The sequence below is a fragment of the Dromaius novaehollandiae genome, chromosome 2 (assembly GCF_036370855.1).
Source record: "Dromaius novaehollandiae isolate bDroNov1 chromosome 2, bDroNov1.hap1, whole genome shotgun sequence".
Classification (NCBI taxonomy): domain Eukaryota; kingdom Metazoa; phylum Chordata; class Aves; order Casuariiformes; family Dromaiidae; genus Dromaius; species Dromaius novaehollandiae.
In genome coordinates, this window is record NC_088099.1 from 144,541,740 (window position 1) to 144,569,686 (window position 27,947).

At 36.7% G+C, this 27,947-nt stretch overlaps 1 protein-coding gene across 9 annotated transcripts in view; it reads right to left on the bottom strand.

The window, feature by feature from the left end:
- Positions 1-27,947, bottom strand: part of VPS13B (vacuolar protein sorting 13 homolog B) — a 483,999-nt gene that overhangs the window by 314,759 nt on the left and 141,293 nt on the right. For all 9 annotated transcript variants that reach the window (XR_010388020.1, XR_010388021.1, XM_064507672.1 and 6 more), the window contains 2 exons: positions 8,073-8,207; positions 7,051-7,224 (listed from right to left, as the gene is read on the bottom strand). Coding sequence is in view for 7 of the 9 variants with exons in the window: in XM_064507672.1 (XP_064363742.1) it covers positions 7,051-7,224; positions 8,073-8,207 (309 nt within the window). In the remaining 2 variants the exon portion in view is untranslated. The remainder of the gene's footprint in view (positions 1-7,050; positions 7,225-8,072; positions 8,208-27,947) is intronic.

Consider the following 27,947-nt stretch of genomic DNA (forward strand, 5'->3'; position numbering starts at 1 on the left):
AGTAAGTGATGCTTAAGAAAATGCTTAAGAAAAAAAGAAATATTCTGGGTACTTAACGGTGCAGGCTGACTTCCTACCAACTGCTAGGATGGAGCAGTTTTCCAGTCTCAATTTACAATCAGTTTTCCAGTCTCAATTTACAATCAGTTTTCCAGTCTCAATTTACAATCAGTTTTCCAGTCTCAATTTGCAAAATTCAGAAACTTATTTAGTCACAGGTACAGACTTCTAGGACATATATTGCCAAAGGATTTATGGCACACTGGCAAAAATAGACTGCAACATAAGCAGAGAGATGCAAGAAAAATACACCTCTCCCACCAACAAGACTCGCAGAATTACTCAACGGGAAGTTGAACAAGCTGCCTTACTCCAATGTCGCACAATTACCTTTCTATACCCAGAACCTACTGCCACTCGCTGGAGTTAGGCAACCCACTGGAAATCATACTCACCTAGGCAGCAAGGTATAAAATGTCCCTCCTTGATGTTAGGGGACACAGACAACAACTTTACCATGGGAGCTTGTAGAGTAACAGACCGCACTGGAGTACAAGTATACTTCTCTCTTGGAACAAGTAGTAGGTTTGGGATCTTTGTAAGACAGTAGATACAGAGGTGATTAGGCCTGGAAAAATACTTCATACCTACCCTCGCTGCAACACAGAAAATATTTGGCTGTGGGAGTTATGGGGGAAGATGGGGGACAAGGAAACTGGTAGATACAGTACAAAATTAAACTAATTTTAATAGAGGCTTTTACAGATAAGTTTTAACTAAAATTTAGATTTACCACTGGTACCAACCTGCTCTTCCCCACTCCACCCTCCCATCCTGAACTGCTCAGCACCACCATCTGTTGCCCCGACTTGAACTTGGGATAAAATTAAAATGTTCAGCGTGCTGTATCAGTTTCCATGGGTATAGACCTTTACATCCCAAATAGTGTTGTGCCTTCAGTGAAGAAGCTGTGAAAGGAGAGACTGATCTGTAAGAGAGAAACCGGGATCTTTCTGCAAGTACCATATCACCATTAAACAGAAGGCTTTATATATGAAGCACATCTTAGCTTAAGATGAGCACCTTCTTTAACCCCAGCTCTTAAAATCACATTAAATGACAAAACAAGTCTTCCTTCACTGTTAAAAAAAGAAGTAAAACGTCATTCTTCATCACCAAGGTGTCAGACATTTTATTTATGATGACCAATCAATCCCAAAAATTTTAAGAGATTTTGAAATTGCACTACCACAAAATACTCCTGCCTGCAAGTTTTGCAACTTGAAAACTTCTAAGTTTAGCCTCTCAGTTCAGGCAGATTTTTAATCCAATTCTGAAAACCACAGAACATAACTAACAAAATTCTTGTAAAAATGTGTAATTATTTCAATTTAGATTGACCTTATGCTAACATAACTATAGGAATACTAAGTTTTCAGTAACTTATACTATTAGCATTCAGATTTTTCCAAGGCAAAATATGAGAATAAGCTAGATTTTAAAAGTAATTAAGAGGCTATAAATGTTGTGTGCTGCAAGAGCACAGTTCTCAAAAGACCAGAGTCCTGGCAGCTATCATAATCCTTTTGAAATTGTTCATATTAAGATTAAAGATCACTTTGTTCCTCTATTCCCACAACTAGTTGGTATGGTAAAAAGATCAGTCCCCGAGTTTTATATGTAACATCTTTAACATTTGCTCTCCTCTCTGTGCATGTGATTAAATGTAACATTTTGAAATCCCAAAGTTCTGAGAAAAACATAAATCCTTGTCCACAGCTGCTGTTTGACTCTGGAAACACATGCATTTTCTTTTCAAGCATCTACCATCAAAAAATCCCAAAGGACTTGAACTGGAGAACACCTGCATCTCTTCATTTAGTTCCAATAACAGAGTCTAAACTTCAAAATTACAAAAATAGATGCTATGTTCAGCTGCAGTTACATTCTGCCTCTAATTCCCGTGAACAAAAATGCTAAGAGCATGAAATCATTCAGGCAAGCTCTGTCATCGGGAGGATAAGATTTTTTGCACCAGAAGCCCAGTGGGAAATTGATAGAAAACTGGCAACAATTACAGATAAAGTACATAGTGAAATCCTCAGGGAAAGAAAAGGAAATGTAATACGATAGATGGTTATAATTTTTACACATTTATGCCCAAACCACAAATGCAAATTGTCTTTAATTACTACAATACATTAAGCATTTTTACTCATTTACTGTGTCAGATACTTCCAGAATACTTCAAAATAGTTTATGAATTCTCTTTTAGAAGTAATTTTTATTTACTAGCACAGGCATTCACTTAAATTAGAACTGAAAATTTAAAAATGTCATTCTTCTAGCTTTAAAAGCCAGACTTTGCAATATTCCCAAACTGAGCGGTCAAAAATAATTTAAAAAGATGCCACTGAGTTGTACTTAACTGCTAGAAATGGGAGTGTAGGAGCATATATTGGTGTGTATACATATAAACAAACACATGTAAAATCTGTCACCTCATTTTGAATAAGTACTACCAGGTAAAATCAGCTGTTACATAAGAGGAAAAAAAATATAACGTTTCTGGTACAAACATTTATAACTTTTCTTTTTGTATTTGAGGATATGCTTTCTTCAGTTTTTTAAGAATATCTTCACTTTGCAGATATCTCATTTTTCTTTATTTGTAGGGGAAGAAAAGGAGAGATCTTATCTCTTCTTCAAAAATACTGAAAGTTGGGGGAAAAAAATCAAAAAATCCTTGGAAGCTTAAGAAAACTATGACTTAAGTTAGAAATTACTAAATTCCACAAGGTTGAATATTTGCCCTGCATTTGTCATGCAGCTCCGATACAGACTGGAGAAGCCTGCTTTCACTCTCGCTTGCTCAGCCGGGTGTACCAATTTACCATAAGGGAGCATGAATTTAATATAGGTATTTTTGTTTGCTCCTCCGCTTCACTGCTGCATTGCTGAATGTTTAAGTCAAGCTCAAAGCAAGCCGTTTATTAATAGTGTTTTTGAGTTTGTTTCCTCTTGATTTATAGGTAGGAAAGCTCTCCATAGCCCGGCTGTGCATGCACTGCCAATTACTCAATATGGCAAACCAAACAGAGCTTAATCAGCTCACCTCATCTATTCAACAGCTGCTTGTAATTAAATCCTAACACCCCCATTCATTTTCCAATCTCCCTCTTTCTCTGAAAGACCAGGTGAAGCAAACAAGGGCTGCAGCTTGCTCCGAGGGTTAATAAATCCAGGGTTAGTTCAGAAAAGCAGTAAGAAGACCTTCTCAAGCACTGGGCTAGTGTTATAACCTCCTCTCTCTCATATATTTTGTGTGCTGCAGCTTACGTAAAGACTGGGGAGCATATCCACTGATATTTACAATTACACATATAAGTCCCCGTGGCAGATTTTCATACACCAAATTAATGTACCCAGGACTAAAAGCACTAGCATGTGGACTTCTGTTTAAGGACTAAATAAAATCGTATTTATTTCCCGTATCCCCAAAGTCTTCCTCTGCCATAGGTTTATCAGTTTTCCACTGTGCTAATGACACACTTTGTGCACTAACCATGAAAATGTCCTTGCCAAGTGATTATCAGTGCATGCACTTTTTATATGTTGCCCTCCTTAGAATAACATTTTATAAACACCAAGATTTCTCTTGGCAGGTTACGCTCAATGCGGTATGTCACTACTAGCATCGTTGAGATTTCCTCTTCCTCTCCGTATCAACAAGTAAAACACCAGCAAAAGAAATGCTAGTATGGTAGGTACTCTCCATACTCTCCATTACTCAGACTGTAAATAAACCCTCGGCCTTTGCAGGACCACCACGGACAAGTGCGCAGCAGTGCTGGCCCTCCTGAGTCCCACGACTTGGGGGGAACAAGAAGCAACAAAGGGAGGTGGAGAAAAGGTCCCATAACATCTCCCCTCCAGTCAATCTGCCTTGATTTACTCAAGAAATACCTATCACTTGCACAACCTTCTCATTGGCACCTTATGCCCAAACTACTGCTTTGATTTTAGACCCTGTTGTTTTCCATTCAGCTTCACAGGTGCACAATGTAACTAGTTACTTCTCTTTCACCAATTTTTATATAAGCAAAAACTTATAAAAATCACTTCTAGGGGGCTTGCTGTAGTCCAAGATTCCTCTACAAACTCTCCCAGGTCATGGTCTCTTCTTTAGCCAGAGTGCCCAGAAGTTTCCCTGCAACTACATCTCTTGGTTTGATACACACAGGAACACTGCAGCATTCGGTTGGGAACGGAGGTGGCTAACTTGCAGCTCCTGAGCTTTGTGTAGCTCCAAAGCAAACCCTTCTGCCACATGACCAATGTCAGCTTCACTGACATCGAGTTTGCTAAGTTTTCTGACTCCCTGTGTGTGGGGAGAAGTAAGCTGAGTTTACCTGAGTGCCAGGTGACGCCTGACCCAACCCCAGCCCAGCGGAACTGCTATTCCCCTCGGCTCTTGGAGAAATGGCATATGTGCTTTCAGAGCTTCAGCTAGATAGCTATTTTTATACATACCTTGTAGAATTAGACAGGTTGGTCAGGCCTGGCCTTACCTCTAGCAATTTGATAATACAGAACAAATCTAGATGTTGTTTTTCATCTTTCGCTGGATAGCTTTGTCTCCATTCTTTCTACAAGCAGGCTGCGCTATTCTCTTTAGGCTTCTTTGTATTCTGAATTTCTACTCCTGAACATCGTATCTACCATTATTAGCACAAACAGCTCCAAATGGCTCAACTTCATATTGCAAAGTCATCTCCAGTAGTACAGCTTTTAACAACCCTTTAATTCCCACGTGGCCTAAGTTGAATTTGCTGTTAAACTATCCAGCATAGCTTTCCTAATTCCCAGAAGTGACTGCGACTGACAGCAAAAGCATTTTTAAGCTCTCATATCACTTCGTGTTTTCTCTCCATGTAGCTTTCATAGTCTTCATAAAAGGATATCCGTATCTCCTGTATTGAATTGCCTCAGTTCCTCTAGCAAGTATTTGAAAAAGAAAGGCTTCAATTAACTCCCACTTCCTTTGTTTCTGATTCTGAGATAATTAAAGCATTCTTAACTTTTCATAGTTTAAATTTTTTAAAAGCTCATTTCCAGTACACTATTCCCCACATTTATGCAAACTAAAGCTGTAATGTATCATTCAGCTTTTCCCTCTCATCACTCGTAAGTGCTGCCTTACAGATTTGGAGCTCTAAGAATGCAGGTTATCAAAATATCACTCCATATACAGAATCAATACTACTACCTGGAGGCAACTGGGGAGGATTTTAAAATTTAAAATCCTGGCATTTTACATCTATCCCCATTCATCTACAAAATAGGTACCACAGACACTATTCTACTATGAGCCCACTCTCTGCTGCATCATTAGCTGGCCTAAGTCACTGTAAGTCAGGTCTGCACCTGATTTACTGGTTTCTTATTTTTCTTAAGCATCCTCTGTCAGAAACCTATCAAATATGCGCTACTATCTAATTGAACTATCCATAATACTGATGAGCTAAAACGTATGTGATCACTGTAACCAGCAACAACAACAAAATTTCCACGGTGTAGGTAAGCATGCACACTGCCTTTAAAATTCAATCAATATTCTATGACAAAATCAGGAGGTTAAATTGAAAAGATTTATTTCTGCCTAGAAAAAGGCAGAAGATAAATATCTTTTAAATGTCCATAATATTAATAGTATTTATTATTATTATTAGTGATTATTTTAAGTGAGGCAACAGGTGTAACAGGCAGGGTTTTTTTGTGGTTTTTTTTTTGTTGTTTTGTTTTTTGTTTTTTTTAAAGAATCTGAATAATTAGGAGAGACTGTTGAATCGTGAAATGCTTTTACCTAATGTTTTAGTGGCAGGAACTTAAGATAATTGTTATAAAAACACTGTCATAAACATTTCCAGTATGGTACTGCCTAAGAAACACACAAATGCAGTTATAAAAAATAACCTAACAACCGCTAGAGTGCGAAGTGCTTACTAGTATTTACTTTATATAAGAAGGAAATACTGCTTACATATGCACATAAAAATTACAAAGATAGTAACACATTCATCGTTACTTTTCAAACTGATAACATTCAAGGACCATTAGACGTGAAAGAAACGAGAGAAAAAAAATCGTATTTTTCGGGGGGGGGGGGGGGTTGTGTTTCATAATACTGGGGGCAGTTAATTCTTTTGCTTCCCTTAGACTAGGTGCTCACTGGTTTCCTTCTCCTACTTTTTGATTCCGTCCTCAGCACAGCAACAGGAGAAACATTTTAAAAGATGAAAAAATGATTCTTAAAATGCAACGTACTGACAGCAAAACCTAGATCCGTGTGTATTTCACAAACTATTATAATTATTTTCAACTAGATAGATTTCAAATCGACAATATTCCTTGAAACAGAGTAATGTTTTGTTTAAAGGCCACAGACACCATAAGAATGCCATGTAAGAGTATTTATGCCCACAGTCAACAACATCCTTAAATTTATCCAAGCAATAACTTGCAATTAACTTGCTTCCCATTTAGAACCACCACAAGGTAGATGAAGTCAAAAGCATGCTCTGAAGCATTTTAAAAATCATCTATTTTTTTTATAATGCAGATAAATAAATTCTTAATTGAATCATAAATTATGCTGCAAGTTTATGTGAACCATTTTGAATCCAGCCTGTCAACTTCTGTATAAGAAGCACAACTCAGTAGACAGAAAAAAAGAAGGAAAAAAAAGAATAAAACTAACATTTTCAACATGGACCTTGCCAAAAAAAAAAAAATGTTTACAAAAGATTCTGTATAACTTATTTAAAAGGCAACCAAAGTCAATGAGCATTCCTTATTAAAGGGGACATATATCAAAATGCTGCTTTCTGTTTTGGTGTCTAATAGTGAGCTAAAGTGAAGTTATAATGTGTGCAGTATGTGAAAAATACTCTGGCATTTGGCACATTTTATATCAAGCCCCTCTTTTGAAAACTACATTGGATAGGAAAATGTAATGTGATACCAGCTTAACAAGAGTTTTGCACTTACCAGAATTATGGCAGTAGTCCATATACTGTGGAATTTGGATTGTAAAGGCTACCAAATCTGGAGCTAAGAGAGATTCCGGCTTTCTGCTCTCATTGAGCCATTTACTGCTGTGTAAGTCTCTGGTGTCAGAGGGGCCTTGAATTAAAGGAATCAGCTTCTCTTTTCCACCATCACCTAAGATAAAAGTTAGACTTCTTACACCTTTTACAGTAACGAGATAATTTTTCAACATATAAACATTTTTCACTAGTCCGAAGAGGACAGCTATTAAAATCATAAGCACAGAATTAAAAGAGGAAACCAAATGAGCAAGCATTTATAAACTATTAAATAACTTCCTTAAAGTTATCTTGTAAAAGTCTTTACATCCACAAGGATTTCAAAGTAAGCAATTCTAATTAATATAGTGTTTCTATCCCAACTTTAAAAAATAACAACTTTAAAAATCACCATGAACTCAATTTAGAGCTAAATATACTACATTTTTACTGTTCTTAGCACTAGCTGTATAAGATCATACACACTGATTGGAAAAGTTACTGTATACTTTTCCAACAAAATTCTAGTAAAGAAATTTAAAAACAATCTATCATAAAGGCCTCAAAGACTTCACAAATGAAAAATGTACTTGTGGCCTTAATGGAAAAGGAGACATTAAAAAATTAATAAGACTATATCAAAATCATACTACAAATAAAGTAAAATGCAAATATCTTGTGTAATATGAAAATCCAGTTTTATTCCAGTCTATTCAGTGCTTTTGGATTAATTTTTGTCTCAGCAGCAAAACCAACAGTTTTACTTTTTACTCAGTGTCAAAACTGATTATACTGAGGCCAGACTGGATCATCCTGGCACACTCAATAATAATAATAAAGAAAACCCCAAAACAGAATACAAAAAAGCCTCTCTGATTCATAGGAACAATGAGTAAATTCTTGTTTCAGTAACTCTCCTTGTAAAAAGCAAGGCCAATTCTCCTATACAGGCAATAAAGTTTTACATGGTCCAGCTGCACATACCTGGGGCTTTGGCACAAATTTTTATTGATCCCACGGTCCCAGAGGCACATTTGACCAATGATGTGCTGCAGTACTTCAATTCAACGTTCTGGATTGAGCCCTCAAGAGTTGGCAGGGGATTCTTAGATTTCACACCTAATAAAAGAAAACTGCAAATGTACTAGCCTGTTGAATTTAAATATTTTTATATTCCTTCACCAAGGCATTTAAACTTAATTATACTTTAATTATCTACCTTAGATGTTCTTACAGCATTTTTGTTGTGATTCACAGTTTTTAACTGCAAGCGAGAAAACACTGTACACAGACTTTTTAATACAAACAGTTATACATTAAGTATGTATGGATACTCACAGAAAAACACATAAGGCCACTTAGAAACTGGATATATAATAAATATGCATATATACACACACATACATACACTTTTGTTTTGACTTTATAAGTGTCACCTCAGCTATTCTCTTTCATGTTTTTATTATGAGCCTCTCACTGCAAGAACTTCAAGTGACGAAGTGTTTTCAGGCTGCACTTAGACAACAGCATTTTGCTCAGTAGCAATATAAAAGCATTAAATACGTGCAGCTGAACGGCCCAGGCGGCCAGCACGCTTGCCATTCTTCCACGGAAACCAGAGTTCAAGCCTCGCCTTAGGTCACAAGTGGAAATACGTTCTGGTGGTCTTTGCTCAGCCCCCATTTGCGCGCACCAGAAAACCACCGCGCAGTTTGGAAGAAATCAGTGCTGCTGGCAGCCACTTCTGAAGAGCTGCCCGGGACGGCAGCGGCAGGGGAGGTGCCGCGGCGGCGCTCAGATAGGCTGGCGGAGCTCGCCAGGGCAGCTCGCAAAACAGCCCTCTGCCGCGCACCGAGCAAGCCAGCCCTCCTGTTCTGTGCGGTGCTGCCTATCAGAAAAAAAATACATAAATTCACTCGCAAATTAAAAAGAAGTTGTTTCAACACCTGTAAGAAATATGAAAGGAAAAACTAACAGAAGTTATAGGTTTTAATGTTTTTTTTTTCCCCCTGTGCAAAAGCGACTTGGAATTTGCCTGTTAAAATTAGCAAGCACCTTGTTAATTATGCAAGCATTAGTATAATTATGGAACCATTTCCTTGCATATGTAACATCGACTCTGTGCCAAAGTCCATAATTACGCAAGGAAACTGTTACGGAATATCAGATAAAAAAATTAAAAAACACTTTGGTATATATTTCAAGATAGATGGACATAAAGATATTTAATACTTTCTCTAAAAACTGAATTCTTTAGCTTTTTGTATCATCTCTCAAAGACATAATCAAAAGAATAACCCTTAATATGTATGAATTAGTAAGGAAAACAGCATATTTCTAAAAGTGAGAGGAAATAGAAAATTCAGCATTAAATCTGATAATTGTGCTTGGTTCACTGTGCCTATTCCAATTCTTTAATGTTGAAATATATGCTGTAGGGCACAGAAAGTCATTTGGTAACCAGACACTTTGCAGGATATCTGTTCCATGTATTTATTTAAGATTTGTTTTAGAAATACATTAAAATAATTTTTGAATAAACAACACTTTCCAAGGTGGGAAGGGAAAACCAGCACACAACGGGACACACAGCATTTAGTAAACTTGACTGCCAGAGGAAAGTAGATTCCCACATTCTGTACATACCTTCCTATCAAAATTTAACCTGTCTTCTGCGTTTGAGGTCTGTCCATCCTTTTTCTAATGCGAGGTTGAGGAAGGCCAAAAGACTGCTTGCTCCAATCCATTTGTGAGTCTGGCACTACAACACTCAATCAACTTATCTGTCTTAAAGACCAACTACCACTTTTAGTCTGAAAAAACCCACTCATGCCCAATCTTTCCTGGGGCAAACCTCTCTTAAACCTGAAAATCTCCTTTGATCTATGGTTTTGCATCAGAAACAATGTATGAATTACTCAAAAGCAGATAGGGTATCAGGAGGCATTTCCCAGTCTTGGCTCTACTTTCTGGTTCTTCCTATAAATTACTACAGAGCCCCTTGTGCTGCAGCCAACAAGTATTTTTTTTTCTTGCCTTCTGCCTATTCCAAAACCAAGACTACAAGATGTTGTTGTATAGCAGCTGTAAGATTCCAGTCAAAGTAAAAAAATGGAGTTCATAATTTGGCCCCAAATCTTTCAAGCCTTCTCCAAACTAGTAGCTTCCTCTTACCTCTGTGTCTCTGCAACTCTTTTGCGCCTAAAAATGAGGTGTGATGACTGATACATTTCTTTCACTTCACTTATTTGAAAACACAGAGACAAGTTTCACATGACTGTGCTACCTATATTTGTCTCTGCTCATGCCTGTTCCCTCACCAAATAACTTCTGGACCCATTGTCTAATTTCAACAAGATACAGCAGCGTGTCAAAGATTTATTTCCTATAGTCTTCATGAAAAGCTGGGTAAAAAATAGGTATGCAAATTTATGAATACTTATTACCACTACTAAAATAAATGTAGTGTCTAAACTCAAAAGTAACTTAGCATATTTGTCCAGTTAGCGAACCAATCAGCCTCTACATGATGGCCAGCAAAGCACAACTCAGACCATCATTTTTACCCAGGCACCAGCTGGCTCCTGCTGGGAAGCCAAGAACATGGAGCAGCTAACAATTATATTTTAATGCATATGACAAAGAAGTAACTGATAGCAGTAGTAAGCTCTTTCTTTCTGGAACACCCATTAGAGGGACAGGATGAACACTCTCCTTGTGGTTTTCAACTATTTGAAAAGGAAAGAGAAAACCATGGCACAATCACGTCCAGTCCTTTCTACATTGCTTTGGCACCAAACAACAACATCGTCCAGCTCTCAGATTTAACATCTGATACCGTAGCAGACAACAGCAATAACGGAGAAGTTGCCAGAAGAAATTATTCTGGTCAACTTCCACAGCTCCAGTCTGAAGGCTACTCAGAAAACCCATTCACTGACTGTTAAAACCCTACACAGAACATGCAATACAGAATTTTTCAGGAACTCAAGATGTCTAACTGGATTTTCATCACAAAGATAAGATTTCTCTTGCCAAGTTTCAAGTCTCTGCTTCAAAGCACAAAAAGTTTAGAGACTTTGGTGAACCATTTATAATGAACAGGTTTAATACAGCAAAAGAGTACGTTTTCTTCAATCTCGGAAAATGTTTGGGAATGAAGAACCATACTCACAGAACTCGTCAAACAGCTAAACTGTTCTGTGCAGGAGAAACAAGTCTCATTTCCTACCTATGCATCTGACTAGTTTCCATCCCTTCATACTTTCAATTCTTCTCAAATAACCTCCCTCGGGTTCTGGATCTCTTCAATGGGGATAAACTCATTATAAAAATCAAAGCCTCAGCAGCTGTACACATAGCTGAAATATTCCTTAAATACATATTTCAGCAAAGACATGTTTAAACAAGTGAGGATCGGGGGGGTTTTCTCCCCCCCAATGTTTAAGAAGTTTTTGGAGGTAGCATCTTCTCAAGCAATTGTTTGAATCAGAAGTTGTGAACACTCCTAGGTAAGAAATGTTCTCTGAACCCAAATACTAACCTAAATTTAGTACACAGATAAAGGTTCCAAAATATTTTTAACTCAGGCATTGAGCATGAATTCAAGGAGGAAGCAGTGGAAACAAGTCTACTGTTACAAACACTAACTTCGCCCAAATCCAACCTGTATTCTATAAGCAAGGAAAGAGGCTATTTCCGCTTTAGTTCTCAACAACACAAAAAGGCTTGTATAGGTTGTGTGTTTGAACTACATGATACAAATTATATGTTATCATGACCTTCTGGCCAGAGTAATCATATGCAGAGGTTAGACTGGATATCATCAAATACTGTATTACAAAGAAAAAAACTGAAATGTAATTTTCAATTAATAATCTTAGATAATACATTTTAAAGACGACTATACATGGGATATCTGTTTTTCAAGAAAGATTCAGATCATTCAGTGAACTTCAACATCAGTAAGTAAAATCTGAGAGAAATCATTAAGTTCTCAAAAGAGTCAAAAAAACACACTTCCGCAACTCAGAAGCCAGTGTTCATTTCATGAGAATGATAAAATCTCCAACGCGACTATCAAATTCTGAAGCAGCTTGACAATAAATCAAACCAAAATTTATTTCCTGTGATTTTAAATAGTCAGTTGGCGCTTCTAAAGAAAATCAGAAGGTCTTTTAGATACCAGTTCAACTTCCTTAGAAACACTGACACCTTTACCAGTGTCAACTGGTCCTCCTTTCTTTTTGTTTCCTTTCCTACTTCCCTTCCTATGATTATTTTATCTCCTTTGGCAATCCTCCTGCCCATTTTTAGCCCTCGCAAGTCAAAAAGACAAGTCTCTAACTCCGCTCTTCTCTACACACATTATTCCTAGGTGATACCACCTACACTTTGCAAGTCTTTGAAAATATTCACTGCTACATACCAACAAACCCCAATGCGTAAACAAAAAAAATAGCCAGAAAACTGCCTTTTTCCACTAACAAAGATAGCAAATGTCCTGGAAATTCATTGAATTTTAATCATTGTGTCATACAATATCAACTTTAAGTTGTGAAAAATTTATATTGTTTATATAGATTTATATAAATATTGTTTATATAGACATCTGAAGGGAAAAAAATGAATTAAAATAATTTGCAAATGTATGCTACTAGTACTGCTAAGCTGGTGTTTACTATACAAAGCATTTAGCTGTCCTTCAAATAACATGATATCAGAGGAAAAACATGAAGTTTTCTTAATTAATCTAATGTAATCTAATATAATCTTATCTATTAAATTAATCTAAATGTTGCTAAATGTAAATTTAAGTGTAATTATGCAGCAAGCCATTTTTATTTCAAAACTTTTTGAAGGATATCTGTACACAGAATTTTAGAGGCACATTACTTTCTTGAGCAGAGGGTTTAACATTTAAATATTTAATTATTAGCAGGGTGTTAAATTATACAATGCCATATTTTGGTCGCATAGGACAACAAAGTAAGCAGAATTTTTGCTGTCCTTGCTCTTCTGGAATCCCACTTTAAAAAGCAACACACTGATTTATGTGAGTTTGTTACTCAGTGCAATCACTAGTCAAAATTGGAGAACAGAGCAACTATGTTTCCCAAGACAGCTCACATTTTCTTAAATTTATTTTTTTCATCAGCAACGTGATAATCAAAGACTTTGGGGAAATAGAGAGACAAATATAACTGTCTCCATCAAATACAACTCTAGGCTGTTTACAGATAAGAATGAAAATTTTCTAGTTGTGTGATTTTTGTACTAGAAACCTGTTGTCCACTGCAAAACTATTTGTGAGAAAAACCAAGTACTTCCTTCTTCCCATAGCAATGTTTATACATGGTGATCAAACTGGCTGTTTTAGCTGAACCAAACTTTCACACACAGAATATAACATATCACCCTTGGAGACCTAAAAGGCTGTTCTTTCCATACCGCAGAACTTGAAAACAGGCAGGAAGGTTTCCTAGGCTAAACTCGGCTGTGCACTAGCGCACTTTAATGCACAGGAAGCATTGTGCCTTTAGGGGAGATTCTTACACTTTTTAGGGCAGGTATCCACAGCCTTCCCCTGCTGTTTTGGTAACAGGGTGCGACTTCTCCACATGCACACCCCGACTGTGCGGCTTGCCCCAAACCCCTGCATCCAGCCAACATTGTGCATACGCTGGTGGGAATCAAATTCCTAAAGACAGCTCACAACTGCACCTTCAGAACTCAGGCCAGCATTTCTGTCAACAAACCTACTTACTCTGAGCAATAACTTCATTTAAGAGCTTTTTAAAAAAAAAAAAAAAAAGAAGAAAGAAAAACTAATTAGTCATTTCACTAATGGCCTATGTGTCTTTTACCAATCCATAAGTAATAAGGCAAATTTGCAGTTATTAAAAAAAAAAAAAAAAAAAAAAAATAACAAGAGAGAAAATCTGGACTAATCAATAGAAAAGACAGGAAACCAACAAAAGACAAAGGAGTTTCTGATTCTCAGGACAAGAACTGGGACTATGTGCTGCCAAATCCCTGAAATATAAAAATAATTATTCAGAAAGATCATAAAAGAGAGAACTGCAAAAAATGAAATGGGAAATTAATAAGGAATGACTAAAACTTTCAGAAGCAGCTCCATGTGAATTCTTCCCATAGTTAGGGAATGGCCTCAGAAGGAAAAACTTATATTTAAGTTTATTTAAGTTTTTTTTTATAATATTTAAAGCATTAAGTACCAATAAAATATGGTTTGATGAGATAATATAGTAAAAGATTGTCACACATGTCAAAATGGTTTTGAACTCAGGAAAAAAGAAATCAATCCATGAGTAAAGGCAAATAGCTATTAGGCAAACAAAATAACATTCAGGCCTACCTCTCATTGGAATCAAGAGAGCTTTTCCTATTATTTTCATATAAACATACATTTAAGTTTTACATGACCAACACACAAAAGCTGGTGTATAAACTGAAGCACAAGAGAAACCTGACTTCCTTCATGGGAGATGCTCACTTGTGTTAACTTCAATCCCTGCTGAAGCACAGTACTCACTGAAGACTTCAGTCAGGCTATACTGAACCTGGTTAGAGAGATGGCATTTCTGAGGAACTTGAGACTAAAAACAAACTTCACTCATTCCTCCCTGCAGCGTGGACATAGTAGAAGACACAAGAATCAGTTTTAGCTGGCCCTCAGTGTTACAGGTCATGTTCAAAGCACTGGGGGAGCACAAGCATCCATGTTCTTCATTGCAGCAAGTCAGCAGTAGCATGGAAGCTCAAGCATCTCTAGAAGCTGCAAAGCACTTTTTGGGTCACTGTGATTCCACCCACACAACAGCAGAAGAGAAATCAGTGGGTTTTTTTTGTTTTTACTTGGAAAATGAGAGAAAAAGAGAAAGATTTTCCAAAATGTGGAAGTCAGATTATAAAAGCTTTCTCAGTTTTTTCTGTCATAAAACTACATCACTATGAGTAAGTTCCCCAAACACCTTCGCTGAGACCTACAATTCCACCCTTTTACATTTCTGTCACCATGATCTGAGGGCTACATTTTGAAATCTTAACATATACACTCATGGAGAACTATTTTCTTTCTTCTTCAAAACTGAGCAATTCAAGCAACTTACTTTAGGTAAGTGTCCAGGGTCATGCCTATTTTTTTCTCAACTCTACTTTACTTTGCATTATGATTGCTATTATCATAACTATTTATTTTCTCAAAATGGTCTCAAGCAATTTCCAGTATACGCACCACTATTCCAAGAAATGATTATCTCATCCCCACACACTCCTTTAGACTTAACAGGCCAATAACAACAACAAGAGACATGCTAAAATGACATGGGCTCAAATGCCACCAGGTTGCAGATAAATAACAGCCTTAGAAACTTCCACAGCAAAGTGTGTGAAGCAAGATTCCTAATAAGATAAAAACAGGCTGATGGACAGTGGAAAGTGCTGACAGTTTGCACTTCTATTAACATATCCTTTAGCTGGAAGTATGCAGTCACAATTCACTGCTTCCATCTTGGCCATACACCTGCCTCCTATCCCTTTCAAATACAGTAGTTTCGCTGTATCGGAGAACAAATTCAACAGCCCATGCAAAATGTCAACACGTTGAGAATACTAAAATGCATTTTCTCATGAATATATGCTAGTGTGATCACAGAAAACCTGAACTCTACCCTGATTCTCCATTAAGACTAGTTCAAGTTAAATACAGTATCAGGTCGAGTGTGTTACCTTCAAACACGCTATGCCTTCATCCCAGTACATCTTAGACTCTGGAATAAAGCCTGTATTTTGTACCTCTGTTCTTTAGCTACAGCACACTTTTTTCCATAAAAAATAGCAGGCTTTCTAGGATGTAGGATGAAGGAACATAGCTCAAGAGGAACCAGAGCTCATCTCCAGGCTCATCACCTTCCACTTCAACTATGGAACTCATTTCTCTAACATGCAACTATTTAGATAAGCTATTTTGTAACCATGAAACATGTAAAGCCTGGTTTCCCATGAGTATGCATGCCTTTCTCCTTTAAAAGCCCCATTCAGCAGTGCAGATCCAACCCTCAAGCAAGTGCTATGTAACACACCTGCTACACAAGAGACAACAACTGCTCCGTCCCACTGGGAGCTGCACATGTTGGGAGCCACCAGGAACCTGCATGACACCCGGTCACCCCCCTGCTGCCAAACAGAAGAGCTAAGGACTGAATTTACCCTTTCTCCTCACTGGAGGAGCTAATTTGGTTTCTCTCCTCGAGCCACTTTCCAGCTTTCAGAAACTGTGCTGGAAATTTTTGAAGCTTCTCCCTCTCTTTCAAAGTGAACTTAAATTTGGAAGTTTTGGAATAAAATCTTGGAATAAAAATATGTACATTAGAAGGACTGACCGAATGGGTATGTAAGCTTTATTTCCTGAAGAAAAAACGGATAAAATCAAACCACTACAGTGAATGTATGATTTGCTTCTGAGGAGAGGGAGAAAAGAGCCATGTGTCAGCTAAAATGCTATTAGGAGGCACTTCAGATACTACAATGATCAGTGCAGTGTAAAAATCTGTCCAGAAAACTACGGAAACAGAGCAAAACTATGGATAACTAATTACTAGAAAAAAAGATAATATGCACACACGCTCAAGTTGAGATAATGGCACACAGGACAGAACAGTTACGGACAATAAAAAAGTCAACAAACCAAGGATTCAAGAGGTTGGAAAGAGCAATCAATGCATCTAAAAGGAAAGATACTGCAAACTTTTATAAAAATTCAGATGAACATAGGCAGGTGCGCTCAGTAATGGTATTATCAGAAATAATAAGGTGCTGATACCTAAGGTGTAATCATTAACAGTCTGATTGCTTGAGTTGCTGGGAGTAGAAGAGTGGGGAATGCTGAGACCACTGACATTTTACAAATAGGAGATGAGGAAAGCTAGCAGCGAGGTGCTTACAGGGTGGAAAAAGTAAAAAGTGATAGAGATTACACGGAAGACGACTGAACTATAGTACATCGCTATTATCTCGAGCAACTTCCTCATAGCTTTCCTTCTCAGACAATGTTTGCTGTTTGAAAGAACATAATTCCAGGATTTGAGATTACCCCTTCACACCCAGTTTTCCACACTTAGAGATGACAGGATTTCACATTCTTTAAAGATGAGTCTGTTGCTAACTAGAGTAGCATTCTCATTTGATCACAGTCTTCTACATTGCACTGCATTTCTTCATGATAAAATATCACCATGCTCCCAGAAATTTAAAAATGAATGGTTTAGGATACAAACTTAAAAACATAATGCTCCAAAAGTTTAGCAAAAATGTTTATATTTTCTTTAAAATACTCAACACCACTACTGAGGACTTAAAAAGAAACAGTAAATTTAGTATCTGGAATGGCAGTTTCTTATACCAGAAGGATATTAACCTTTAATCCTTGAAATCATTAAAGAAATGTTTGTAGAAATATTTTTAGCCTCTTTATCTGGTCAAAGTACTGGAAGTTAAGTCGTGTCTGTACAAACCAATCATTTCACCAGCAGTTTTATATTTCTTTAAAGCCTCATATAAAAAGCACCTGCTTAAAGTGAGTAATGGAGTTTTATATTCATTGCACTTAGGAACAGCGTATGTAACCTATTCCGTTTTCCTCCCTTGTGGAATATATTTCAGCTTATATTGCACAGCACATTACCGATGTGTATAAAGACTCTCTGATCAGCAATTTGGACGGCAGACAGCAACCTGCATGAGTACACTTTTTTTCCCCTCCTTAAATACAGTATCCACTTGATTCAGCAACACAAATTAAAACCATCCTTTAAAGATGATGATCTCACCTTCACAGTGAATATATGAAGCATGCACATGCTAACACCGTAACAATGTACAGTGTCAAGCTACAACATATGCGTACACCCCGCACAACCAACCAGCAATTGATACCTTGTCAGCATTATAAAAAAGAAGCTAATATGTAATCTTCCCTGGCCAAAGACTAGAGAATCTCCATTAGCATGATTAATTTACAAGAGTTTAAAAACCTTACTGTCTATTAAGTTAAGAAGAAAATATGTATTTTAAACAATTCAAATGCAAGGAAAGCCCTGTAGTATAACATGCAAGTATAACATCCCATCAGGTATGTTTCACTACAAGTAATATTCTATCAAAGCTTTAAATAACTTATTACAGAAGAAGTTTTAAAGATGTAACATATATCAGGGATGCAATGTAATCTGTCAACAAAAAACAAAAAAAGGTATATCCATACTACAACTTACTGAAGCACGTGTTTGTGACATGTATCTTTACAGTTCAGAAATTTAAGGAATTTGTCAATTCAACTCCAAGAAAGGTTTTCCTGCAGAATTATTTAGTACTGGATCTTGATTAAAGTATAAACTTAAAATAATCTCATGATAGTGTTCTTCAATTATAAGAACATTACTGCTGGACTCAAGTAGGTAAAATAGGCATGACTACACAATACAAAGCACATGCTATATTTCAGTCAGCTGTCCTTTTATTTTGAAAAACAGTAGTGAACTTTGACAGGATGACTTAAATAATGTGTGTGTAAAAGCTTTTCTGTGATTAGCCAGAATCGTATTATTGTACTTATATACTCACTGTAATATACGTTACTGCATCATGCATAGGAAAATACATTGGTTTCAATGCATTTTAAATAGCACGCTTAGCAGACTGATTTATCCTGTATGTGCAGGATCAGATCTTCACAAAACCAGGCACTACCTCAGACAGTTACTCTTTGCATCTTCTTCCATTCACAGATCTCTAAACTGGTACATTTTAAATAACATGGCAAACAAAATTGCCAGAACAATTTAAACCAAACATAGTATTACTCATCAGTATTAGCACACGTAAGTACTTACTGGCTAAACTAAACAGGAAGCCGGGCTAGATTACATGAGCTTGATGAGTACCGCATGGAATCGGCACAAGTTGTGGGGAGGTCAAGGCGAGTTTATACAGCCCACGAGAAGCGGAAGGGTTAGATAGTCTAGAGTCGCAAATATGAAGAAATAATATCTGTGATTAGGGAAGTACATGTTTTCTAACTTACTCCAATCAGGATAGCACTCCAGTTAGCTTGCTTCTAACAAATTTTAAGTCTTCTGATATGTTTAGTACAGGAAAACTTGATAAATCTACCCAATGTTATCATATAACATCTGAGGGAATGGAGCACTTCACAGTTGAAATGAAAGCCCAATAAATCTTCACATTCTCTTAGAATGAAATCCAGAGAATTTAGGTAGAACTTCTAACACAACAAAAGCAAGTACTAATAATTCAAAATACAGGCAACAGCCAAGTTTCCAGCTTTTTCTTCTAATACTGGGGGGGAAAAAAAGCATTTTTTTAATATAGAAGAATATTACTATGAACTTACTCTTCTTACAACATTGTTTCTTTTGTCAATTAAATGCCCTTAAAATAATTTTAAATAGGTACTGAATGTCCTCATAGGTATTACAGCTTGGCTTAGTTTGTAAAAAGGAGGCCTATATAAACGCCAGCCGTATCCATTTCAACAGAAGGATGTAAACTTATTTAGTGATCTGTTCTTCTCTTTCATCTTATCTCTAGTTTCTGTGTAGATTTATAATGCTCATTGTTTCCAATTTTAACAAATCACCTAATGGCAGAAAGGAAAATATGTTAACCTTGCAATTATTTGCAGTTGTAGAAATCCCTTTTGTCTGGCTCATGCAAGGCCTGCAATCTGTTTTAAACACAGATTGTCTGTCTTTTGTCTGACAGCCACCAAGCTGCACAAATTACTTTCTGCCTGTTCACCTGTTTGCAGCTGTGTCTGTAAGCGAAGGATTCTGTAGCCTGACTTGAGCAACTATGCCAGGATTGATGACATGTGCTGCTGACACACTGAGCAATTTGAAGAAATTACTGGCTAAAGCTATTGAAAGACATCTGTGCATGAGCCAAGAACTAGAAGCCTTCAGTTGTGTGTTTGCAACCTGCAGCAGCGGCAGGCCGTTTGAAGTGATATCCTTCTATAAGAGAGCTGGCCCCGACACTACGTAACTCAACCATCTTTCCAACATATTTCCTCACCAAGTGATAGAAATCTGGTCTTTTGGTCTTAAATATGCTTCCTGAATAGAGGAAGTAACAACAATTAAGACTTCCTATACTCATGTAGCAGAAGTAACTCCTTTTGAAGTACTTCCGGTCTTTGCTCGGCTTTGGCGCTCTGCATCGTGTCTCAGCCTTCTTTGCTCCGTAGGCTAGTTGTCAGCAGTCACAACGTCAGTGCGGCCGACGCTCTGAGCTGCCTCCCCCAGGCCACCAGCCCACAAGGCATGCTTTTGCAGCATTGTGGGGTGCTGCTCAACTTTTCCTTCCACCTGAAGTACCTCATTACCTCTTCAGCTAGCTGATCTCTAATGCCAGAAAATTTTGCCTTAATACTTAATAAGCCGGAAATTTAATTTCTGAACTTCGGGAATCTGGATAATGTTTGAACCACTGGGGATATTCACAGACCTTAATTTTTGAGCTTGGGAAGCCAAAGAAGGGTATTCTAGGCTCCGTGTGTGTGTGCATGTTCATGTATATACACATATATGGTTGTGTATATATGACATTTTTTGGTTTAAGCCAACTCCACCAGGCTGGTGAGCTGTGTGACAGCTAGTCACTTCTAAGCTGTACATCATGTTTAGCAAAATAAACTCCCTGCTCCTCTGGGACATGTTCTATGGCGGTATACTTCAATGTTGCCCCCATTTTGTTTGTTTTTACACATACATGTTAAATGTGTTTCAGTATATGTTCTAACAGCATAGGCCAAAGCTGAATTCTATACATCTTCAAATGTTTTAGCAGCCCAGAATAAACAACAAATTGAAAATAGCACTAAAATAATTTGATACAGTAATGAGAAAAATCTATTTCGGGGGAAAGTATAATGAGGCTAAAAAGGTAATGGAGTGCCTAAGAAACTTCATAAGGATGTAATCAGAAGCACACAAACTGACAAGTTTTATATCTCCTCAGAAAAACAAATCCTTTTTTAATCCATTTAAAAAGGATTAACTATAAACATACAGTGAACCATAAAACTAAGCTATTCACTTCACCTTGTCTTCACAGCTAATTTGTGCTAGAAGTCAAGGTACTGAGTGCAATAAATAAGTAATCAGGACTTTTATCTGTACTCCTTTTTAGTTTTAGCAAATGAAGTTAATATTGCTCTCTGCATTTCTTAAGTATTTCAAGGAAAACATTACTTTTAGAAGTATTTCTCACAAACAGGGCCTACTAACAATGCTAACAATTTTCAAAATTCGTATTATGTCTGATGAAAAAATATCAGTCTGCTATAAATTAAACACATTTGAAAATAGGGAAGCAAAGCTTTCAAGTTAAGTAGCTATATAAATTGGGCTTTCACATTTCAGAACCCATAAACTGGATTCAACACAGAGCTGAACTGACCTCCTGGAAAAAAGGATATATAGCATAGCGTATAGGCATACAATAAATCAAGTCCTTATTATTTGCACCTAATAACTATACATCACTAATAATAAAACTCTTAGGATACTCTGGTATAGCAGATATCTAAATAAATGCAGTACATTTTTATCTTTACTCTCTATGCATATTGTGTGTTCATTTTTAATGTCAGCTTTTATTTTAAAAGAGCTAAGTCGTGAGAACATTCTTATGTACCACTTCATAACTCTGACACCAAGTATGTATAAAAAGATTAGCCTTTATTTGGTATAAAATCAGTTGGCAGTTTTACATCTGTGCAATGCAACATAAATACCCCAGCTGGCATCTCAAGCTCACACACATATGGACTTCAAAACAGAAACTTCCTTATTTGCAGCACTGCCAGGGTAATTTTGTATACTCTGCATACTACGGCTATTTGTCAGGCCCCTGCAGGTGTGCGCTGCACATAAACACACAGCTGTAGTCTAGCAAGCCAAGTGTTCCATCAAACACATAAAGGGAGACCTCAGCAGCTGGATTAGTCATCCCTGCAACAGGTCCAGGGAGAACAATATGGGTTAGTATTTTTGGAAAAGCATGGATGGTAAATTTATGATTATGCTGGCCTTACCAAATAACTGCTGGATTGTGTCATTTTTATGCAATGTCTACTTATTAAAGTTTTTGTTAGAATGGCTGGAACAGACTGAATATTTTTTAGTTTTTAATATAAACAATAAGGTAGTTTATGTATAAAATAGTTTATTAAGTGCAAAATGTTAAAAGGTTTTCATACTAGTGGTTGGTTTTTGACAGATGTTACAATTATTTGCATTGGCTTTAACAGACAAATCACTGGAATCAATTATAGTTAGTGTATCATAAAACTTCTTGCTAGTTATATATTATACTTTGTCACATTTATTATAACTACATAACATTTTTCTATCTCTGTGTGTATTTAGCTCTGCTTAGTTCACAGGTGAATTGCTAAAAACACTTGGAAAAGTGCAGAATAAACACTTTCACTGTAATCATCTTGCATGTTTAAAGTTTAATGCTTTAATGTTAAAAAACAACAACAAAAATTACTCTTTTCTCAGAATGTGTGGAAGACATGCACATGCACGGAATTTCATGGTGATCATAGAGATGTTAAAAATATTTTAATGAACCAGAAAAGGCAATAAGCATAATTTTATACAAGTTTCCTTTAAGAAACTTCATATGTCAAAAGCAAGAATAAAATAAATCAATTAATAAAATGAATGAGACCTTTAAGCCAATTTTCCACACATTTATCCAGAATGCTCAGTGTATGGTATATATTTTACCATTAAAGGATTGCCTCAAAAAGATGAGAAAACATGAACTCTCTCAGGACAGATCCTAGACCTACTTCATCCTTTAAACTGTGATTTTCATTCATATGCATGTGTGTTTGCTTCCTTTTCTTTGGTGTTTATTTAGAATCACGGAAGTTTACCAGTTCTCAAATTTGCCATAAGCCCTCTTTTCTGAGGATGAAATATATTTACACGCTCATTTTCATAAGAGCTTTTTCAGTTTTCACATGCTTGGAGGAAGAAGCCGATTCAAAACATGACTAGGGTGGCCATTCACCCGCCCTGAGAACGTGCTACCACGTTTTTCCTAGGGTGTATCGGTCTTTGGCAGCACCTGTGAGCACTGGGAGGAGGACTCTGTCCCAGCTGCCACTTCCTACACACTGAGAAAGCAATTGCATGATTTGAAGGAAGGGAGGGGTTTCTTAGAGGTCACTTTCTTAAACACGACATAATGACATTTCAAGACCAGGTATCATCCACCAAGAATGGCTCAGTTACACATAAAGGTTATGGTATCATTATAGTATCATAAGATCTGCTCATCATAATTATGGAGACTGAGGTAGCTAACAATCAGGCAGTGATTTCCTTAGGTGGTGTAAAGGTAGAAGGTCTTCTAATAGACAGAGAAAAGGCACACCTGGCACCAGAGACACACAGGGATGACAAATACTCGTTATGAAAGCTACTAAAACATGTCATAACAAAATCACATCAGAAACACTTTGAAACAAAAACACATATTTAGACAATAGCAAAAACAGAAATGGCAGTGCTCGTTATTCCTTTTATGCAAAGACATCTATCCTTCAGAATCAAAACAGAAAAGCTATAATTCAAGGATACAACTTTTTTTTGCATTAGTCTGGGATCTACAGTCAACAAAGGAAGATAAAACCTTGATCCCACAACTACTCTCTTCTGGCAAACTGGAGACAGAGTCCATAACAAAGATGCAAAAAGAAAAGGAATAGGCTGGAACAGACCGACAGTTTGAGGGCAAAGCTATCAAGATTTAATGGCACATTATACCTTTGATGCACAAGCTACATTCAAAAGAAATAAGGATCATTTATTATAAGGATCTATTGTCCTATAAAAGCTCCTGACAAATTAGTATACCCTACTTCAGAAAAAACAACTAAAACCACCGTTCTTAAAAAATAAATAAAAATGATCACAATATGCTAAAGCAAAATAACACAACGTCCACGAAGGAAAACTATGGCTTTCCAAACTACTAGAACTCCTGGCAAAAACTGGAATTTTCAGCGAATCTTTAAGAAAGTGTTCCTGAGAAGACTCCAGAGCTCTTAAAAGAGTCAGAGGTCCTCAGAATTAGTCAAAACTATGCTCCAGACCATAAAAGACTGGAAATTATTTGTATTCTCAACTGTTAGCAGAAAAGGGTCTTCAGAACAATTATGTTTAGTGAGAACATTACATGAATGAACAAGGAGTAAGAACATTAAATGACAAGCCATTAAATAATTCTCTATCCTCTAAAACTGTATTTCAGGTACTTGAGACAAAAGAAAACTTGGGGAAATTCAGAATGACATAGGTGAGAAAATGAATCTCACTTTCTTGAGTTTCCGGCCTCAGATAGTAAGGATAACAGTTTTTCTAAAGCAGAGTAAGCAGAGTTAGGATTAAAAAAAGAGAGAGAGCACATGCACACAAGAGAGCGAAAGAAGGACAGAGGGAGATGAGGGTGTTTCGTGGGAGTAACAGCAATGCACTGGATTACACATGGACCACGGATCAGCCAGAAACTTGGGTTTTAGTCTTGGTTTTGGTATTTCCTGAGTGACCTCAAGCAAAACATCTAACTGCTAGGCATTAAAATCTCTATAGAAAAACAAGATCTTACAAGGGGCATTTATTCATTGGAATAATTTTGTTAATATTATACAAATGAATCTCTACATAATTAGCACAGACCTATTAAAATTTTAATAATATATATGCAGATCTAAAAGAAATTTTCTACATGTACATAGGAAAAAAAAGCTTAGAAGAGATTGCTCTTACAGGACAAACTTTTGGATTAAGTGAATGCCACAAATAAATGCCAAATGTCATGCATCAGACCACTCTGGCCAAGTTGTTCAGATACAGCCTTTGCAATAGCAAAACTTCTATGCATCACTAAACAAAATGAAGGACCCAATCACACACTGAAGTTCTCTACTTTCTACTAAGAGTATCATCATATTTTTGTGCTACAAATGGGTAGTGGTAGGTGAGAACTTCCACTTTTTCTTTTTTTTAATTTGGTTCCCAGTACGAGACAAAAAATAAAGAAAGAGAGCCCTAACACTGGTTTAGTGGGGTGCCACCAAAGAGGAAGCAACCCTACTGAACCCAGCAGAATATCAAGACCTGCTTCCCTGGGCACACTAACCATGGAGCTGCACTTGACCACAAGGTAAGTACGGATCTGGTTCTGGCCTGCGCTCTCCAAGACAACCCTTTCCAATTTAAAAAAAAAAATCCAGGCACATAATGACATCCCTTACCATCTTCCCATACCCTGTGGAACCGCATTTCAGTACAACTAAATAAAGCAGAAAACCCTCTTCTCTATCTAGGGAGCTCAGGGAAGTGGAAAACTTTCTAGAAAAGATCCTTTCCCGGGAGGAAAAGTGAACATAGTAATCTGTCAGCCCAAGCTGGCCAGGATTTTAAGCACAGTTATAGTGGGTATATCTTAATCAGCTCCTGCCCAAGACTCTTTCAAATCCCTCTGGAATAAATTAAGTCCAAGAAATCAAACATAAGAAATGTACCTGAACTTCTGCACTGCTTGCTGCAGAAAGCATGTCACTTTACTATCAAATTAATAAAAGTTCAAAGGTGTGTGGCATGTAAAGCCTCAACTGAAAACCACACGTGAATACTGATGAAACACAACCCTACTGCATAGGAACCATTTCATCTCTTCAGAACTCTGATTCATTCACTGAGGACTAATACTGAAGACGTTCTTGCAAAATGTTAAATCAGCAGATCTTGATAATTAAGTGAATCATTTATGTCTTGTCTAATACAGGAAAACTAGAAGTTATTGCTGAAACAAATTAAGATGTTTTGCAGTTAAGTTAATCCACTGATACAAAGTATCAATGAAGACACTCCATGAACAATTGCTGGAAGGATGCACTAGTTGCCTAGATTAAAGCCGGAATCTTAGCGGTGACTCTTCAGCTTCAGAATGTACCACCACTAACATATTTAATGTTGTGTAGGAAACAAAAGACCATACTGTGCCCGTTCAAAAAGCTTTTCAACTAAAAAAAGCGACAACACAAAAACAAGGTGGGAGAGGCAGAGACCTATTCGTTGCCAATACATGTGCAGAAGTAGCAAAAACAAGATTTTGTAGTACAGAGGGAAGAACTGGAAAACGTTGTACAATTTTGATCTTATTCTAGTTAAATCTTATTCTAGTAAACATCACAATTAAAGAGTCATCCAACATCTTAAAAGACCTGAGAAATGCATATTGACTGTATCCGTACAAAGTTTAAAAAAAAAAAAAACCGATAAAACCCAAATTGATAAAGGACTGGCTATATTGAGAACTACACTGTTGCCAAAACAGCTGAAGCAACATTATCAAACTGTAACCAATTCCAGGTACCTCTGAGCATCACATAGGCCATGCTTACTTCTCTCTCCATTCCTACTCCCACTCCCCCCCCCTTTTTTTTTTTTAATACAAGCTATTTTATAGGGTGATTGTAATATGATACTACAATCATGGCTGACTGCAGTTAGAAACAGACCCTTCTAATCCAGCTGCTCTCCACTTCAACAAATGCTATTTAAAAGCTACTTCATAAAAACATTATTGCTTCATACTTAAAAGACATTAAGTCAAGATTTTGGAAATTCCATTCACTTGATTATATCAGCAAGTGCACTACATGTTAGATTTATCATTAAAGCAAAATCCATCAGAACTGTTTTCCAGATTTTAGTTAATGCTCTTACGACACATTTGGCCAATGAAAATGGATGAAAAACAGTAGTGCTTTGAAGCAATAGCCAGTAAATGCCACTGTGGTTTCCCGAGAGTGGGATGCACAACATATTAGACCACAGTTAATGAAATTAAAACATTTCTTATGTTTCTGAAATGTGTCCTGTGTTACTTGTTTGGAAGCTACACAACTGCTTCATCTTTGAGATTTTACTTTTTTCTGTAGTAAATTGTATCTCTTACATCTACTGGTAATTAAATCAGTAAGTGACTACCACTGTTTTGTATTTTATAATACTATTTAAGGCAAAATAACTGAATAAATAAACTGCATGTTCTTTTTTGTTTCCACATAAAAATGAAATTATAACTTTATGCTCCTTATTCAAAGATCTGGAGAAAAGACTGATGTGAAGAAAATAGGATAAAGTATATGTATACTATGTACTTGTGTAAGATCTACATTGATAAGTAGCTTCCCTTCATTGTATGCCTATGAAATGTGGATTTAATGTAATGCTTTCTTTACACAGTTTAACAGAAAAAAAAATCTGGCAAATATTTCAGTGCAGCATATTTAAAGCTTTAGCTATAGTCTTTATGTACAATTGATTCAACAAAACAATAAAGTGGCTTATTTACCAAAATAAAATACTACTTGGCCTCCAATCCTCTGAAGTCTTGAAGAATCAAACAGATAACTAATTTTCAAAACCCATTTACTTCTTCAGCACTTTTACTTATTTACATACTAATTATAAATCTAAGGTTAAAGCCTAGCTAAATTAAATCCTTAAAATGATGACTATAGGTCTCTATTATACATTAATGCAGTGTATGTCCTCCTTATTTACATCGATAAATCTATGAAAACATTTTTTTTTCCTGGGGATGTAGAACAGATAGCTCACAGGTTAAAATTAATCGCTTACCAGCAGTCCACCCAGCTGTTGTCTCAAGAAAAGAACTCAATTCTCATAAGCCCTTCAAGCTTTCCAACTGAAATCATTCACA